This window comes from Acomys minous (genome assembly GCF_964271855.1).
Source record: "Acomys minous genome assembly, chromosome: 7".
Classification (NCBI taxonomy): Eukaryota; Metazoa; Chordata; class Mammalia; order Rodentia; family Muridae; genus Acomys; species Acomys minous.
This window is the reverse complement of record NC_140488.1, coordinates 96,125,082-96,145,155: the sequence shown is the minus strand read 5'-3', so window position 1 is coordinate 96,145,155 and position 20,074 is coordinate 96,125,082. Positions and strand designations below refer to the sequence as shown.

At 40.2% G+C, this 20,074-nt stretch overlaps 2 protein-coding genes across 4 annotated transcripts in view; one reads left to right on the top strand and one right to left on the bottom strand.

Annotated features, from left to right (window-relative positions):
• Positions 1–11,403, top strand: part of BMX (BMX non-receptor tyrosine kinase) — a 58,272-nt gene extending 46,869 nt beyond the window's left edge. For all 3 annotated transcript variants that reach the window (XM_084790761.1, XM_084790762.1, XM_084790760.1), the window contains 4 exons: positions 676–740; positions 3,000–3,118; positions 6,703–6,860; positions 10,425–11,403. In XM_084790761.1, the coding sequence (XP_084646887.1) occupies positions 676–740; positions 3,000–3,118; positions 6,703–6,860; positions 10,425–10,499 (417 nt within the window). In that variant the 3' untranslated portion in view covers positions 10,500–11,403. The remainder of the gene's footprint in view (positions 1–675; positions 741–2,999; positions 3,119–6,702; positions 6,861–10,424) is intronic.
• A 4,421-nt stretch (positions 11,404–15,824) lies between these two features.
• ACE2 (angiotensin converting enzyme 2) overlaps positions 15,825–20,074 on the bottom strand; it is a 52,137-nt gene continuing 47,887 nt past the window's right edge. The window contains exons 18-19 of the mRNA XM_084788987.1: positions 18,547–18,741; positions 15,825–16,753 (exon numbers count right to left, since the gene is read on the bottom strand). Of these exons, the coding sequence (XP_084645113.1) occupies positions 16,645–16,753; positions 18,547–18,741 (304 nt within the window). The 3' untranslated portion in view covers positions 15,825–16,644. The remainder of the gene's footprint in view (positions 16,754–18,546; positions 18,742–20,074) is intronic.

Genomic DNA, 20,074 nt, shown 5'->3' with positions numbered 1-20,074 from the left:
AGGAGGAGAGAGCCATCAGAGTAAAATAAGGCTTGAGAATCTCCTCCACTACCTGTGCTGTGGTGTGAAGAACAGATGCAAAGACTTGGGCCAAATTAGTGTGTGTCAAAATAATTAAATGGAAGTTGACCTTTACTCTGAAAGGAACTTAGTGCAAAAGCACTTGCTACAATAACTGAAAATGAAAAAAAAATGAGATGGAAAGGAAAGTGTGTGTTTGGGTTGGGGTGGGAGTTCCTCTAACTTTTTGGTATTCATTGGCTTTTAGCTTTAGACATTTGCTTGTGCTGTCTAGCAAACAGACTGCTCACACCAGACCAATGCGTCCCATAAGTCCTGGGTGCAGCATGCATGACTTTCAAGCATCTGTGAATGCACACAGGAGCTAGTGGAAGACATTTTGGCTCTCCCCTTCGTAAGCTAGGATTGTGTTCAAGTATATTTTCTATAAGTGTGGATGCTTGGATGAACAGACTTAGGCAAGCACATTTTTAGTTTTGAAAAACTGAAAATTACAAGGAATTTTTTTTTAAGCCCACTTCAGAGCACTTGGGGTTGTGATGGGTTGTGTTGGATGTCACTGGGAATAAACCTGAAGGGAGGAAATATCTGACTCTGATGTCCAGAGATCCTTGTTTGCTTTTACTACTTGGAGATTTTGCTTTCCCTCCTAAGGCTGCTCGGAACTGTTTGGTGGACAGTGATCTCTCTGTGAAAGTCTCAGACTTTGGAATGACGAGGTAAGCCAGACAGCCTTTCTCTTTGGTGTGGCCGGCTATAGCATCAATGACCTCTAACTCATCGTGAGGTGTCACATTCCCATCAGTTGTTGTCAAGGATTTGATTTCAAACTGAGTGGTCGGCTCAGTCAATAGAGCGCTTGCTGCAGGAGCAGGAGTTTGGTCTTGGATTCCCAGCACGTCACATCACATCCGTGCACTGTGGTGTGTCTGTCACCCCAGCAACTGTGGGGGCGGAGAGTGTGTGTGTGTGTGTGTGTGTGTGTGTGTGTGTGTGTGTGTGTGAGAGAGGGGGGGGAGAGCCAGCCAGCAGTGAGGGGCCATATTTCAAAAAAGTAATTTGGAGAGACTGGAGAGATGGCTCAGCAGCTAAGGACATTGGCTGAATTTTCAGAGGACTGGAGTTTATTTCCAGCATTCATGTCAGGTGGCTCACAACTTCCTGTAAGTCCAGTTCCAGAAGAACCAACACCTCTTCTGGCCTCCTTGGGCAAACACACAGACACATACAAACACACACACACACACACACACACACACACACACACACACACACACACACACCACAGAGAGAAAGATAGCCCTTGAACATACACACAATTTAAAATAAATTTTTTTAAAAAAAATGATGATGTAAAGTGATTGAGAAAAGCATCTGGACCTGGGCGGTGATGGAGCACGCCTTTAATCCCAGCACTCAAGAGGCAGAGGCAGGTGGATCGATGTGAGTTCAAGGCCAGCTTGGTTGACAAATCAAGTCCAGGACTGCCAAGGCTACACAGAGAAACCCTGGAGGGGGGGCATCTGGCATTGACATTGACCTCTGGCTTTTGCATGCGCATCTATGAGCATACATGCATAAATCACACACACATATACATTTTGACTATACTAATTTCTTTGGGTGAGCCATTTTGATTTTATTTTATAATAATTCTGTTGGTCTTATTCTTTTAAAAAAGATTTTTATATTGTTATTATTCTTAATTATGTGAATTTTGTGTGCATGTGTCTGTGTAGGTATGAGCGCATGAACACAGGTGCCCACACAGGACAGAAGAATGGGATTCTTCTGGATTTGGAGTTACATGGGGATGTGAGCTGCCTGATATGGGTACTGGGAATCAAACTAAAGTCCTCTGGAAGAGCAATGCATACCCTTAAATGCTGAGCCATTTCCCCAACTCAGGCCTTATTCTTAAGTATAGCCAAAAATATGTACATTTACTCTTTGTTCCCCTCAAAGTAGAATAACATTACACATGCATGCTTTTGTAGACCAGGCTGGCCTTGAACTCACAGAGATCTGCCTGCCTCTGCCTCACTGAGTGCTGGGATTACAGGCGTGCGCCACCACGCCTGGCTTCATGAACAGCTTTTTATTTTATCATTTTGAACAGTTGCATTCTATTCTATGTATGTACATATTCTTCAACACGAGTATGTTGAGGTCATTTCCATTCTATAGTCATGATAAACATAGCCTAGAGGACATCTTTGAGTTTTTCTTTTTCTGTTTTTGATTTTTTTTTCCATCAGATAGTTTCATCTTTATTTATGATAGAAAATTAAGAATGGCTTATAGAATTCAGTAAATTGTATTGCTCCCTGGGAGTGGATGCTGTTCAGTCACCAAACATGATGCTGAAGGAGAAAATATACCATCTGGGAAAATCCTCACAGATTGAGGTTGAGGAAAAAAAAATAAAAGCAAATCTCAAAGCAACAGAAGCCCAGTTCTGTTCAAGTTGCAAATAGAGAAAAGACACAATCAGAAAGCACAAGCAAAAACCGTATCTTGAGTGGTAGAATTACAGGCAGTGTTGGAGTAGAGTTCTAAATCACTGTATGCTCACAATTTTGTGGGATTTGATAGTTATCAAACAATTTACATTCACGTTTTGCTATTTTCAGAGTTACACTTCCTAAATGCTTACAAATCACTAAAAACTGAGCTGCCATAATGAAAAGAACTCAAAGAACTAAATATCGTCAGGTGTAGAGTCTCAATATCAGGAGTTCACGGTCATACTTGGCTACATAATTCAAGGCCAGACTGGGCTACATGAGACCTTGTCTCAGGAAGAAGAAGGGGGATAAAAAACAAATTATCTAGAAAACCAAAGCATTCAGCTGGCCATGGAGGTCCCTCACCAGCCCGGCTGATGGTGGGCTGTGGAGGCAACAATGCCCAGTTGGGGGTCTTCCCAGTTTACAAGAGCATATATCTTGACGTCTGTGTTGATGTTTCCCCTACAGATATGTTCTTGATGACCAGTATGTCAGCTCAGTAGGAACCAAGTTTCCAGTCAAGTGGTCGGCCCCAGAGGTGTTCCACTACTTCAAATACAGCAGCAAGTCAGACGTATGGGCGTTCGGTAAGGAAGTGACCACACAGCACCTGGCCCCGTTTCATAAGTTGGCTTCCACAACAGGAAACCACAAGCACAGCAACAACCATTTAAAACAGAACCTTGAGCTTTTACAAAATTACACTCACCGTGTGAGACAAGCCAAGTGGTTAAAGAGGACAGTTTCCTTCCTGTGGTTCAGTGTTAAGAAGTCTTATACACTTTCAATTTTATATCATATTAGCATCCATGAAGAGAATCAAAAGATTTCGGGGCTTTTCCAATGAAACTTTCAAATAGTTTTTGTTTTGGTTTTTTTTATTTAAACAGGGTTTTTGTTGTGTGATCCAGGCTGGTCTCAAATTCACGATCCTCCTGCCTCCGTAGCCTCCTCAAGTCTAGGATGATAGGTGTGCACTACCTCTTCTAGCGTCAAAGAGTTTTGTGAAGGAATCATTAAATTTAAAATTCCAGTTTATTTGAAATCCCAAAGGTTATAAGTCAAATGTGAACCACTTGTTATGGGCATGAGTGTAACTATGGAAACTGTTGTGATGGGTCCCTTCAGAATTGGCAGTCTTTGGGTATCCCCAATGCAAACAGCAAACTTGACTGTGTGCTTTCTTTAGCGTTGTGTGAGTCCTCTTTCTACTAGTAAAATCAATACCTGGCAGATTCAGCTTAGATAAAGACATGGCTTATTTTGGCTAACAGTGTTGAAGGTTCCAATTTGTGATCAGACCCATTGCTTGGTCTATGATGACAAAGACAGGGACAGAGCAGAGAATATAAAAGAAGCAAAGCCGCTCCCTTGGTGACCAAGAGGAAGAGGAGAGACAGAGAGGGAATACTGGAATCTCCCTTTCAGGGCACTCTCTGCATGACTGTCAGGCCTCTTAAACATTCCACACCTCCCAAAGGCACCAAGCTGGGAGCCAAACCTCCAAACTACAAATAGCAAATATTGTATTTCAAATCATCTCCTCCCCTTGCTAAAATCAGCATTTTAGGTCAGGAGTTGGGAAACAACAGTCCTAAACTAAACAAGGTGCCCTGATTCTGTAAATAAAGTTCTCTTGGCTACAGGCATGCCCATTCATTGTCATGTTGTTTGTGGCTGATTTTGTACCACAACAAACTGCCACAGATACTATATGACTCACAGCCTAAGCTACTTACTCTTGCATATTTTTTCTTATAGGAGTTTGATAACCATTTATATTTTCTTAAAATACTTAGGTTAAAATTTACTCTGTTAAGGTAGGCATGACCAGATACACCTGTAATCCCAGACCGCGGGTACTTAGGCAGGGAGATCACAAGTTCTAGGTCAGGCTGAGGAACTTAACAAGACTCATCTCAGAACAACAACAAATGGCTGAACAGTTGAGTTGGCAGTTTAGCTCAGAGGCAAATATTTGTCTCAAGTGTTCAAGGCCCTGGCTTTGATCCCAAGCACTGAAAAACAACCAGACAAACAAACCAAAAACAAAAGAAGAGAAACTGAATTAAGGAGAGGTGACTTTGAAAAGGAAAAAAAATTCTTAGATTATGATTCTGCTCAATTGTCAGAGTTTTTTAAAAGTATGTTGACAGTATAATGACTATTTTCAACAACTGTCTGATGAGTCCAGGATAAATAAGCCAAATTATTACCAAGAGACAAAATATATTAAATATAACCAAGAAATATTCTATGCTTGCCTTAGTCCTTAAGTGCAATTTGATTTACCACTTAACACATGCAAGATAACTTGATAGAAGGAAATTTAAGTTACAAGTTTATTTTTCTGCTTCAAATAATTATTAAAAATAAACATTCCTGGGGCTGGACGTAGTGGTGCATACCTTTAATCTCAGCACTTGGGAGGCAGAGGTAGGTGGATCTCTGTGAGTTCGGGCTATCCTGGTCTGCAAAGAGAGTCCAGACCTACCAAGGCTACACAGAGAAACCTTGTCTCGAAAAACCAAAAAATAAAAACAAATAAACATTCCCTTTTGGAAAATATAAAGATAATCAAATGGGCACACAAGAGGAAAAAGTTACAGAGATAGTGCTTTTGTTTCACTAAGATAGGGCTAAGTTTGGCCCTTGTTGTAAAAACTAGTTTCATACCTATAGATTAACTAATCTGCCTATTGAATAATAGTATTATCATTCAATATTATTCAATTATTCAATATTTAATATTATTATTTAATAAGGATTCAATAGCTACAACTTGTTTTGAGCAAAGATAGCATTACCCAACTGGATTACCCATCTCATAAAACAAAACCGAGTTGCAGATGTTTCTTGGCTTTTTACAAACAGCAAATCTATAATTAAGTAATTATCAGGGTCTCTGAAAGCCCTTCTCAAAGAAGACCCTCCTTCCCCTAATTACTTATGCCTTGATACTAGCTTTGGAATTTATGTACAGCCTTTCGAAGAGGGAGCCTCACTCTTCTGTATAACTGGCTTAGAATTTGTGTTTAGAGAAGGAGACACCACAACACAGAAGACTGCTTTATTAATGATATTTACAATTGTCTTCCTTTCTGTATATGTTGGTTGTCCACAGTTTTGAACCTGGCTGATTGCTTAAAGCAGCAGTTCTCAACCTATGGGTCGCACACCTTTGAAGGGTCGAATGACCCTTTCACAGGGGTAGCCTAAGACCATGAGAAAGCATGAGATTACATTACATTTTCAATGCCCTGGTGCTCTTCCAAAAGCACGGTGCACCCACCGTATACCACTCAAGCCTCACAGCAACTCTAGAAGGTGCTGGTTGGTAGGAAGATCTGAGCTAGCTAGGAGGTGGTAAGGAATTGACCTGTCCTTCAAGTGGGAGGACTTGCTTTCAAGGGCTACATCTGAGTAACCCTAAATGTCACCACTCTCTTGATCCTCACAAACACCCCAACTTGATGCATTATCCTTTAGTCCACAATGTCTTCTATGAGCTAGAAGATTGTGAACATTCTGAAAAGGATGATAAGCTGTTCCCAAGGCAATAGCCTGTAGCTTTTAGCAGATTCCCAAAATGGTACCCGACCCATGAAAGATGACAGGCGAAGTGCAACTACAGTTGGTGGGATAGACATCCATTGTTTTATATTTACATTTCTACCAGAAGGTAAACTAACTGTGCAATGAACTTGTGCATAGCTGCAAAAGCAGAGAGAGAGAGAGAGAGAGAGAGAGAGAGAGAGAGAGAGAGAGAGAGAGAGAGAGAGAAAGAAGGCAAGGACTTTATCACACATAAGTTTGGGATGGTAGCTTCCTACACAGTTTGTTGTCAGTGTGAGTCTGCATGAGACCCCAAGGGTCTCTCTAAAGCAGCCCATGAACATTGGCCCCAAGGGGCTCCCACTGCTTTTGCCATTCACTGGTTTTCTAACAAGCACAGAGAGGTCTGAAGAAATTCAGGAACTCCTTAACTGTAAAAGTGATAACCCAAACCTGACCTCCATGCCCCATCCCTTTCAGGAGACCTCATTTCCCAGAAATCCCTAGCCCGTGGACTTCTGGTTCTGTGTTGTAAAGTTCCTTCCACAATCCCTGGGCGCTCTAACGCTGGTTCTCTTTCTTGTCTGTCTGGTGGCTGCCCCCGGATGCACTACAGGAATCCTGATGTGGGAGGTCTTTAGTCTGGGGAAGCAGCCCTATGACTTATATGATAACTCCGAGGTGGTTGTGAAGGTCTCCCAGGGCCACAGACTCTACCGGCCCCAACTGGCATCGGACACCATCTACCAAATCATGTACAGCTGCTGGCATGAGGCAAGTACAGCCCCTGCGCAGGCTGGAAAGACGGGTGGGGTGGGCAGGGGTGGGCAGCGCTTCAGCGTGGATGAAAGAAAAGGTAACAGCTACAGAGAAGTTGAAAATGGTCCTGGGTCATGTTTGCTTGTAATGTAAACAAGCAAACAAACAAACAAAACCAAACAAGATTGGTACTGACAATTTGCAGAACAGCTTACAGCATTGTTGTAAGAACTTTATGACCATTAACTCATCAGAAAACACCCTATTATTAATATGAATAAAACTGACAAGTAAGGAAAGAAGAGTCCAGGGAGGTTAAGTGACTTGCCTCAAGTCATACAGTTATTATAAAGGCAGGCTGACTGGTGCAGTGTCCTCACTTTTTTTTAATTTTTAACGGTTTTTGTTAACGGTTGGTTTGGTTTGGTTTTTCAAGAGAAGGTCTCTCTTTTTAGCCCTGAGCTGTCCTGGAACTTGCCCTGTAGACCAAGCTGGCCTTGCCCTCAGAAATTCACCTGCTTCTGCCTCCTAAACGCTGGGTTTAAATGTGTGTGCCACCAGTGCCCAGCTGTTTTTTTTGTTTGAGATTATAATATAATTATAATTATCCCTTGCCTTTTCTCCCTCCAAATTTTTTCATATACCCTCTCTGCTCTCATCCAAACTTATGTCCTCATTTTTAATTTATTGTTATTGTATGTATGTATGTATGTGTATGTATGCATGTATGTGTGTTTATATAGTCCTAAAGATAACCTGTTAAGTCATGTAATGTTACTTGTACATTACATGTTTGTTTTAAGGAATGACCTTTTGGCACTGGCCAACCAATTTGTGAGATCTTCCCTAGAGAGGACCACCTCCTTTGCTCCCAGCTTTCCTCGGTTGCCTATAGTTGTTTGTGTAAGGTTGAGGCCTCATTCTTAACAAAACTATGAAATGTCTCCTCTACTCAAAAATGCATGACAGAAGCATTTAATCTCATACAGAGACTGCACGAAAGGCGTCTCCTCCCTTCCCCCTTCTCTCTCTCTTTCTCCTCCTTCTTCTTACCCTCCCCTCCCCACCAATCCCTGAAACACCAAATAACAGCATGCCCTATAGGTAGAAGATAAAGGTGGCACACAAAGCAGATGTGGGCCTAAAATGGAGAAAATTCTGTCACAAGTGTCTTTGATGCTTAACCTAATTGGTGATATTAGCTCTGAGGTTCCACTACTTCCCTCACAGAGCTCAAAATCTTCTCATAGATACACACAGTGGGGCATGCTTGTGTGCGTGCGTGCGTGCGTGCGTGCTTGCGTGTGTGTGTGTGTGTGTGTGTGCTGAAAACATCCAGAAGGTTTAATTATGTACCCAAAATAAAAAGATAGAAAGGAGCATGGAGCTCAGAGAATGGGGAGCAGCTTCTTGAATGCATTGGTCTCGGAGCTGAATCAAGAAATCTCTTCAAAAGGCCCTTGGTATGGGAGTAGAGATGGTGCCAATGCATGGCCAGCTGAGAGCACCATGAGCAAAGGTGTGGAAATAGACTGTGGGCATGGGCTTCTCAGCCAGAGCTATTGTTGCAGAGGCTGGAAATAAATTTGGAAGCACAAGTCTGGTCGAGGTTTTGTCCCCTGCAGAAGAGGAAGAGGAGGAGGAGAGATTTGATTTTTACATGCTAGGTGAAGCCATTGAGCATTTGTCAGCCGTACAAAAATTAAAGCTTTAAAAATATTTATTTTATTTTATTGTGTGTTTCTTATGTATACTCTGAGCTACAGTCCAAACATACAGTTTTAATAATGTTTACCCTGTTGTTGGAAGCAACTCTTACTAAAAGGCCACCAAGAGATAAAGAGCCACTTTAATGGCATGAGAGGCCACACTAATATTATTCTACATTTCCATGCAGAATAATATTGATTTATATTGGAACTACCTCTTCTGTGGTTTGGTCTTTATATACTGGCACCACACTATTTTAATTATATGTTGTTATATAACAGATAAAGTATTGTGTGATACTTTGACATCATGTAGGCTAGAACCCTCATGATTTATTGTTCCTCATAGCTTCTGAGCCATTTTGCAAATACAAAATCTGTGAAATAAATTCATCTAAATTAAAAAGAGCTCATTCATATCTTTAAGATTGGATTTCCTTTATATTTTAACTGGAGAAATTCTGCATCTCCATGACACTGACAGAGGGAACCTTTTTCTTAATATATGTTCTAGTCTACATTTGTATCTTTTAAAGTTTCTCCTTAGTTGAGGGGTACATTGCTAAGGCTTTCATTTTGATATTGTTGATATTATAAATGACGTCTTCTCTTCCATTATATATTCTGACTGGTTACTACTGGCTTGGGAGGGTTGAGACAGGGTTTCTCTATATAGTCTTGGCTGTCCTGGACTCTCTTTGTAGACCAGGCTGACCTCAAACTCACAGAGATCCAGCTGCCTCTGCCTCCAGAGTGCTGGGATTAAAGGTGTGCACCACCATCGCTTGGCTTTTTTGTTTTGTTTTGTTTTGTTTTTTATTTTGTTGGCTATTGATTTTATTTGTTAATATTTTTTACCCTGACCACATAGCGAAATCCTTTATTGTTTGAGGGAATCTATCTCTAGATCTCTTGAATGTTCCAGCATATAATGGGTCTTATGCAAATAGTTTTCCTTTCTTAATTCTTGGGGCTGGTTTTTGCTGAGTAACTTCTACATGATCCTAAGAATAATGAGAGTAAAAGGCACCCTTGCCTTATTCTGAATCCTAGTAGAAAGTTCTATGGTGTTTTTACATTTCAAAAGTCACTGTCAATTAGTAGGCAGAGGCAAAGCTCTGTGAGTTCAAGGCCAGCCTAGTCTACATAGCAAGTTCCAGGCCAGACTAGGCTATTCAGTGAGACCCTTTCTCAAATGAAATAGAATGTCACTCACATTAGGACACACACACACACACACACACACACACACACACACACACACACAGAGTTTGTATGCACATACGCAATGTGTAGTGTTTGTGATGATGTTTGTGAGTGTACATATACTGGTGCCACAGTGTGTTTGTGTCTGGTTTCCTTACCATCCACCTTGCTTGATTCAGAATCTCTTCTTTGCTATTGTATACACTAAGCTAGTTGACCTGTGAACTCCAGGCATTCTCCTGTCTCCACCTCCCATTGTGCCATAGGAGGGCTACAATCACAGAGACTCATGCCATACATTAGACTTTTACGTGGGCTCTGAAGATTAGAATTTCTGGGTCAAGTGCTTTTACCCACTGAGTCATCCCCAGCCCTATATTATTTTGTCATTTTAAATTTTGAGCCAGAGACTCATGTAGCTCAAGTTGGTCTCAAATTTGCTGTACAGCCTAGGATGACTTTGACCATCTGATTCTCCTGCCTCTTCCTCCCAAGCCCTCAAATTACAGATGTATGCCACCACATCTAGTGCTGTGATCTGAAGCCAAGATGTCCTGCATTCCGGGCAAACTCTTTACCAACTGTATCACATCCCCAGCCCCTTTACCGTTCCCTTAAGTTATGACTTTCATCATCTAACATGTTGAAGTCTTCTTTTCTTTAGCTTCCAGAAAAGCGCCCCACATTTCAGCAACTCCTGTCTGCCATCGAACCACTTCGGGAACAAGATAAGCCATGAGGAGAAATTTTGGAAAGCTGATGGGAATGAATATAAATATTGACCAACTCTCTCACTGTTTTTAAGGGAAGTAGAAAGACATGATGTAATTCACCCAGTTCTCAATAGTGCTCTATGTGTTGTTTATCTGTTATATTCTCTACAAAAAACAAGGGAGGAAATAAGACATTTCTTTGAAACTTAGGTCAAGTCGGTAATTTTGTTTTTGCTTGTGCTGCTTTTAAAATACTACTTCCCAGCGTGAGGTGGAAGTTCACTTTTTGGGTTGCAGTTTGCAAAAGGATGTATACGGTGTGTACTGTGTGTAAAGATGGAACAGAATTGAAAAGATGATTTCTTGGGAATGCACTTTTTTATATTGGCACTAGTGTGGTAATTAAATATCCTTTCAAGAACAGAAATGTGTTCATTTGCCTCCATGTGGGAAATGTTTTGGGCATTTGAATTCTTGGTCTCCAGTTTATGGCAGTGTTTGGGGAAGGAAGATTTAAGAGGGTGTGGCCTTGATAGAGGAATTGCGTTAGTGGGAACAGGCTTTGAGAACTTAAGGCTTTGCCCTGCTTGTAGTCCCTGCTTCCTGCTTGCAGTTCAAGATATGAGCTCTCAGAAGTTGAAGAGGTGGCTTAGTGGTTAAGAGTACTGGCTGTTCTTCCAGAAGACCCAGGTTCAATTCCCATCACCGACACAGTGAGTCACAACTGTCTGTCAATCCAGTTCTAGGGTATCTGATGCCCTCATTTGACCTTCATGGGCACCAGGTAAACATGTGGTACAACAATTTATATGCAGGAAAAAACATTAAGGATGTGAGCTCTCAGCATCCTTCTCTATCTGCCATGCATGCAAGCTGCCTTTGCCCTGACATTTTGAGCTCTACCCCTCTGGAACTATAAGCCAAGAATAAAGTGTTCCTTCTAAAAGATGTGTTGGTCAAAGTGTTTTATCACAGAATAGAAAAACAGCCAATACAATGAATAAATGATCTCAAAGTTTTTGCATGTGTGAGAGCCAAGTGTAGAGTTAATTAAAACAGATTCCTTGGAACCACCTTAGGAATTTTGACGCTGCAAGTTTGAGGGCAGCCCATGAATTGGTGTTCTCCCTAAGCTCCCATACTGCTGAATTGCCCTGGGGTACCTCATTCTGTGTCAGGGCACTGATATAAGGTCCATAGCTCCATCTGAATGGTGCACTTTCTGCTCCATCTCCAACCTAAAACAATGGCACTTCATGTGTCATCATATACAGTGATATGTAACAATAGCATTGAACAGTGGGTTGGATGATAATATTGAGCAATGTGTTCTATGTTTCACACAGAGCACAATTTATTATGAGAGATGCTCAGGTAGAAATTAATACCATTTTCCTCCACATTAACCTCCACCATTATCAATCACTACTCAGTAAGACCATGGTCTTACTAGAATTAAGGCAATCTTACTTTCTAATGATTTTGATTTTTTAGGTGTTTATATTTTATTTATATATTTATTTATTTATATATCTTATTAATTTATTCATATTACATCTAAATTGTTATCCCATCCCTTGTATCCTCCAGTTCCTCCCTAAGTTGGGGGCTTTTGTCTCACTTGAAAGATAGTGGAAATTTCTACTTCCATCCTATATCTCAACATAGATACAAAAATAGTATTTTACATTTTTATAATTTTTATTCTATGTGTACCATAGGCATATACCACCCATGGAGGCCAGAACACACAATAAAATCATCTGAAACTGCTGTTAGAGGTGGTTATGAGCCACCATATGGGTGCTGCAAATCAAATCTGGTCCTCTAGATGAGCAGCCAGTGCCCCTAAGTGCTGATGCTCTTTCTTTTACTCACATCACCCGTTTCTTTATCTACCAGCAAGCTCAAGTATCTCCCTTGCTTATTTGTTTCCTGACATTTACATAATGATTATGTTATTTCAGCAGAGAACTGACTGGATAATGATATTCTATTTTTAACACGTGTATACAAATTTCAATGCCTAATGAATGAATAATGAAATGTCACTTTAAAAATAATCACTAGGACATCTATACATTCATTCCTTTATTTACTGTGTTCTGGGTGCCAGGCTCTTTTCTACTCAAGGGGGAAAAAACGATCAAGGGAGAGAACCCTCCTTCTCAACAGACTCAGTCAGATGTTCCTGCTCTGTTTTATGTGTACGAGTGTTTTCCCACATGTACGTCTGTGTACCACCTGTGTGTCTGGTGCCCATGGAGGCCAGAATAGGTTGTTGGATCCCCTGGAACTGGAGTTACAGACAGTTAGATATTGCAATTTGGAGGCTGGGAAATGAACCCAGGTATTCTTCGAGAATAGCAAGTGCACATAACCACTGAGCCATCTCTCCAATCCCTGTCCCGTGGATTTTTAACCTTTATTTCTGCCCCTCTGTTGAGATTTTCTCTTTCATTAACTTTATTTCTGATACACATGATTTTCTAAAAGTCATCTGTTTGTAAACAGTAACCCATACTGTTAAAGATGCAAACTATACAGAACTGTTTGCTGTGAAATGAAACCAAAGCCTTTCTTAGAAGTTTGATTTCAAAATCCAAGTCAAACAAAGATTTAAGTCACTGCTAGATGTCTTTGAAGAAAGTCAGTACACTTTTGACAGCCAGAGCCAGAAGAATAGTGCTTATGCTATTTTGAAACATGCATAATGGTTCTAAATGCAACTTAATGGTGTTTTGCAGCAATTATTCTTATAATCTCCAACCAGAAGTGTATCTATACACACTCTCTGAGAAGTAACAAAAAAGGACGCTTATGTGACAGAAAACATTCCCAAATGACCAATCAGAAGGGAATTCAGACACAGTCTTTGCTAGGTGGACTCCAGTAGTCTTGATGGGCCTTTTCTGATCTTCCAAAAGTGAGACACAAGCCAAAGGGTCTAGAAAATTTTTATTGTATGTGCTGAGCTAATAAAGGAAAAGATTCTAACATGGTAGATTTAGAAAGTTGAGTTTCCCAGTTTCAGTTCTGACTTGGGAGTGAGTATACAAGGAAGACAGATTGTATACTCTGTCTTAGCTTAGGTCTTACCTTTTAAAAAAAAGGTCTTAGCTAAGCTAAGGTCTTACCTTTTAAAAAAAATGTTTGAGACTATAGTTACATAATTTCCCTTTCCCCTTTCTTTTCTCCAAACACTCCCATGCACATCCTTGTTCCTTTTCAACTTCATAGCCTTTTTTCTTTGTTGTTGTTGTTGTGTGTTTTCCTAAATATAACTATCACTTACTCAGTCTCTATAATGTTGCTTGTATGTATATTTTCAGGGTCAACCTTTTGGTATTGGAGAGCTACATGATGTGCTTTAGCCTGGGAAAGACTATTTCTTCTGCCCTCAGCATTCTTTATGAACCTATAGTTCCTTTTCTAGGGTGGAAGCTTCATGAGCATTTCCCCTTCCATGTTAGCATCGAACACCACTGGTGGTGTCATCCTGTTCAGGTCATGTTTAGGCAGCCATATTGGTGAGACTTTATGCTTGTAGTTTCTGACATTTCCAAAAGGCACAATCTCACAGCAAACTCTCTGATCCTCTGGCTCTTACAATATTTCCTCCCCCTCTTCTGCAATGATCCCTGAGCCTAAGGCCCTACCTTTTACTTAAATAGAAACAAGTGAGTCTCAAACAAGGGAGAATAAGTCATTGAGAAACATCAGGGAAGAGCAAATCAGCACCTGCTCTTTCTAGCCCAATTACCCTCTTACTAACTCCACTACTTATAAAATAATTAAATTCCCAGGAAAGAAATACTTTAGGTTCCATAAGCAAATGTCCCTTGGATATCTGAACTCCAATTGCTCTTTTACATGTACATCCATGCTTCCTTATAGCCCACAGGTCAGCAATGTTTGCCTGCAAAAGGCTTAGTAGGCCAGAGCTTTCCTAAGTCAACTCTTCAGCTCGGCTTTCTAGCACAAAAACATCTTGGATAATATGAAAATTAGTGGTCATGGCTGTGTAGCAATAAAGCTTCATGATGGACAATGAAATGTGAAATTCATATCATTTTCATGTACCACAAAATTTTATTCTATTTTTTTCCCAACCAGTAAAAAATTACAATACTTTTTTTTTTTACTTTTGTGAGACAGGGCTTTTCTGTGTAGCTCTGGCTAGCCTGGAACTTGCTTTGTAGAGATCTGTCTGCCTCTGCCTCCTCAAGGCTGGGATTAAACGTGTATGCTACCATACTATAATATTCATGTTTAACTCAAGGAGATGGACATAATTTGGATCACATGGATGGGAGACTGGCAACTCCCATTGCATGTCCAGGCACAGGACCATCTTTGTTCAAGCCTCTATCCCTTCAGAGGATGCTACTGCATATGAGAAGGACTACAGCCTTCACTTGGTGGGTAAAATGAGGACTGCTCTGGGAAAAAGTTAAGCTGAGTGAGAGCAGTTTTTCTAATTTCCATATTACAGTTGGAGATTGTGTCAGGTGCCCATAGGTCCCTTTACCATGTTTGGAGTGGCTCTTTTGAAGGTGTTAGATGATAGACTTGGTTCTTATGAAGGTTACTTTTACACAGTGTTGAACTAAGGGACAGATTGAGAACTTTATAGAGTGAACATGCCAACTATAAGGCTTGTTTACTTATTTACTTTTCATTTTTCAAGACAGGGTTTTGTTGTATAACTTTGGCTGTCCTGGAACTCTCTCCATAGACCAGGCTAGCCTTGAACTCACAGAGACTCACCTACAAGGGTTGTTTAAATAATAGCTTGCAGAAGATCTTCCTGTTGTATTAAAGAAAACAGGACATATGCAAGATAAAAGGGTATCAATGAAATGAGAATGTAAATAAGAGAGAAATGCAATTCTTGGTTGCCCCAGAAACAAAATAGTAAGGCAGATGATGTTATGGAAGCTTGATTTGGTAGGCATAGCTCTCATGCAAAAAGCAGTCTTTCTTTGCTACCTGTGTATTATATAAATGCAAATATACTAAATAGCTTCATATGACTCAGCCTAATTTTGATGAATTGGTGACCCACCATTACTATAATCATATGAAATTTATTATGTACAAAGCCACTCTAACATTACACTGGTCTCCATATAATATGTCAAACATGTTAATATAGTTTTAATCAATCCTCTGGCATATGGTATTGTTACATCCAATAATGATAGGTTTTGGTTCCTAACCTGCCAGTGTATACAATCGGATTTCAAATATTTTGAACCGATTTTATAATTCCTTGGTCCAAGATGACAACTTTGTCCATAGAAAGAAAGCCAGAAATGACAGACACACAAGCACACAGAAGACCAGAGGAGTGTACAAATCTAATAAGTATTTATTGAGGTCTGCTTTGTGTTCAGCATTGCTCACACCCTGTGAAAGAATACAATTTCAGAGACTGGGCACAATATGAACATTCAGCTGGGATTTTTCCTTCACTCCACAGTTAGGGAATAGTGGAAGCAAGTTTCTATCAGGCATGTTCTGGATTCAGAGTTCTCTGTGCTAGCTGTGTGTTGTTAGGGAGATATTAATCAAGCAGTTTGAAAGAGAAAAGGTCATGTTCTTTACCTGATGTCTGGCTTCTTTCTCCTTTGAAGCTGTAGCGCCAAAGTATATTTCAAGTATTACTGTGAGCAAATTACTACAGTACTTGAAGTGAGTTAATGCAGAAGCTACAGAGCACAATGCCAGTGACCTGTCACACTTGGATTAAAGTGAACAGTGAGCACCATTCTCAACCTCAGCAGTTCCACCAGTTCACACTGGTGGATGCCATACCAAATCCAACCCTTGCTCCCAAGAAAGATACATCATTTTTATATTCCAACTCCAATTATCCAACACTTTCCCCATTATATTATTTTTGGACAGACTGTGAGGCCAAAGGCACATTTCCCTCTCTTACTCTAAAATAAACATCTCTATTAATAAACAGAAGAGATGTCAAGTCCTAAGGCAGAAATAAATACTGAAAGCAGTGTCAGTGAAGATGCCCACTCAAGTCAAATGCTCTTTGGACAACTTTTACTGAACAGATCATAGTTTTGATATCTAATGACATGTATATAATCTCATATTTTGTATACTATGAAGTTAACATTTGCATACAGTAAAATGACAAGTGTTTTTCTAAAATGAAGTCTGAACATCATCACTGTTTTGGAATCCTGCGTTACTTTCTCCTTTACCAATGTCCGTGGAGTCATAAGGATTCTCTTCTCTTTTTGTTTCTTTTTTCCTGTTAAGTAAAACAAAGTTACCTTAATAAGGTGATGTTAGAAAGAAACCTACACTGACCCAATGGATGACTATCAAAAAGTTTGATGGCACCCTCTCCTAAAGATGTTGAGCTGGAGAAAATGGGAACCTTCCTAAACAGGTGCGCTGTGGATGTGTTAATTCTGCCCCTAAGAGGGCAGGTCAGAAGTATTGATTAAAATTAGAAGTTCATGCTGATTTAAATCCAGCCTTTCACCTGCTGGAATTTGTCTTACAGCTACATTAGCATGCACAGGAAACTGCCTGTACAAACTCACTGTATTTTCTTTTCTTTTCTTTTTTAAATTTTAATTTTATTAATTTATTGAGATTACATCTCAGTTGCCATCCCATCACTTGTATCCTCCCATTCCTCCCTCCCTCCTGCTTTCACACTATTCCCCTCCCCTAGGTCTATGACCGAGGGGGACTTCCTCCCCCACTATATGGTCATAAGCTATCAAGTCTCATATTGGTAGCCTGCTTATTCTTTCTTTGAGTGTCATCAGGCCTCCCCACCAAGGGGAAGTGGTCACATATGGGGCACCAGAGTTCATGTATTTTCTAACAGACACAAACATTTGGTAACCATGGAAGAGAACCTTGCTACAAAATGGGCAATTACCATTACCAGGAAAAAGGAAAATGCTTTGCACAGCCAATCTGGAAGGATCTATAAAACATATTGAGTGGGAAGTAAAAGAAATCTGGAAATACCTCCAAAACCTACTAGACAGGAAATAAAAATATGTACATAGTTCACATATGCTAAAAACTGATAACTTTGGTTGAAAGGAAGGAAACTCAGAAGCAAAGAATGGCTAAGGGACTCTGTGACTCCTTGGTGTTTTGAAAATTTTAACCATGTGACTGCACTACCCAGAAAGTGTTTTGTGTGTATCTGTGTAGTGTGCACATGTTCATGTGTGTGTGAGTGCATGTATGCTACAGTGCACATGTGGAGATCAGACAACAACCTCCAATGTTGATTCTCAACCTCCACCATGACTGAGATAGGATCTCTTTCATTTCTCTGCTGTGTACACCAGGATAACTGGTCTGTGAGCATCTAGGGATGTTCCTGCCTCTGCCTTCCATCTCCCTGTAGGAGTGCTGAGATTACACACGCTTGCATTCTGCATGTGGTTTTCATATGGGTTGTGCAGATACAAACTCACGGCCTCATACTTGAATGGCAGGTGAGTTTACCCATCTCCACAGCCTCATTTTTTCAAAGTAAATTATTTGGTTGAATTGAAGAATCTGTATATTAAAGAAAACTAAATAAAACAGACTAATTCATGTAAAGATTCAACTGAAAGTATTTTAGTATGAACTAAAATAAGGAGTTTGAGTCACCCAAAGAGGAATGAAAATAATTAATAGAGTAGTAGTTTGAAGAACATCATGGGACTCATTCTTAGGTGACATTAAAGTTCAAACCCCATGTTAAGTCATGCTCCATGGATGAAGCAAGGCTCATCTGTGAGGACAATCCCTTACTGAGTTTCCAGTCTGAATGTGACACTGTGAATAGAATGCAGTTTACTACAGCATGCCAATAAGCTCCAAGCTAGGCGTCTAGTATGTGAGCTTGCTAAGAGGGTAAAGTACTGATAAGATCTGCCTTGTTTCTAAGGGACATATCATAATACTTAGGCAGATGATTGTCCCAATACGTAATTGGTCTATGTATATAACAGTTGCTATTTGTTGCAAATGTTTCCGTTACTGCTTTCTAAAGGGCACATACATGGAGGAAAGGACACTTACTTCTTTCGATCTTTGATCCCATTGACAATCAGGATAATGATGCCAACCACTACAATTCCCATCACAACGCCAAAAATAATCAGCCATATGGTGACAGGAGGCTGATAAGGTGGTTTAAGTGTTGGGTGAATCCCCAGAAACTCCAGGCTGTTATCATCCAGACTGAAAACATCATTGATACGGTCCCGAGACAAGCTATTTACAAAAACAAAATGTAGTAAAGAGGATGCTTAGACCAAAGAAAATCCTGTGGAGTTACTTCTTCCCTATAGCAGAGTTCCCAAAAGGGTTTAGTAAGGCTTATTATAATAATGTACAGCTAGAGCTGTATGCAGCAGTACATGCCTGTAAAGCCAGTGCTATAGAGGCAAAGGGGGAGGACTACACAAATTTGAGGCCAATTAGCTCTGCATAGCAAGATCCAGGACATCCAAGGGAGCATACCAATACACAGTCTTTTTAAAAAAGCCATTAAAATATACACTTAAAATAACAACAAACTTGAGGTAGATAGGGCCAATGGAAGGATACATTCTGACAGTTAGTTATGTGCCTTTCATACCTGGTAAACTGAATTAGGTTCATCAACAACCTTAATTCAAAGTTTGAATTGGAAATTTAGAAATAGCGGCGGGAGTGGAGAGATGGCTCAGTGGCTAAAAGATTGGCATTGCTCTTCCAAAGGGTTTGGTCCCCAGTATCCACATTGGGCAGCTCACAGGTGCCTATAACTCAAGCCCCAAGGGATCTGACACCCTTTTCTTGCCTCCATGGGCACTGCATGCACGCGGTACACATGCAAACATTCAAGCACACATAATACAATGTTAAGAGAATAAAATTATAAATTAATAGGCTTCATTATAAAAAGAATGGATTTTAGGATGTACAAATGGCTAGTATTTATCATGTATTAGTACTGCATTTTAAAGGCAAAGTTAGCATATTTGGCAAGAATTTCATTGCATCTAAGATGACTTAAAGACAGCCAGGTGGTGGTGGTACACACCTTTAACCCCAGCACTAGCAGAGGCAGGTGGATCTTTGTGAGTTTGAGGCCAACCTGATCTACAAAGTGAGTTCCAGGCCATTTAATTAATTAATTGACTTTACAGAAAAGCATATCTAAGTATCCCTTTTTAATAAATGAATCCTGTCCTATGCCCAAGTCTCTGAAGGAGTCTTCCAAATTAAAGGTATTGATATTTGGAAGCTGCAGCATGGAGTAGCCTGGGAAGAGACCTCTTCATTTTTCCAGCACTGAGATGGTAAGTGGCTGAAGCTGATAGAATAGAAAGGATGAAGATTGTTTAAAACAAAAAAAAAAAGTATAATGAGGGAACATTCTGGTTCATAGACTAAAGTGTCCAATATCAGGCCAAGCGTGGTAGCACATGCCATTAATCCCAACACTCAGGAGACAGAGGCAGAGGCAGAGGCAGATAGATCTCTGAGCTCAAGGCCAGCCTGATCTACAAAGAGAGTTCTAAGACAGCCAAGGCTAACACAGAGAAACCCTGTCACAGAA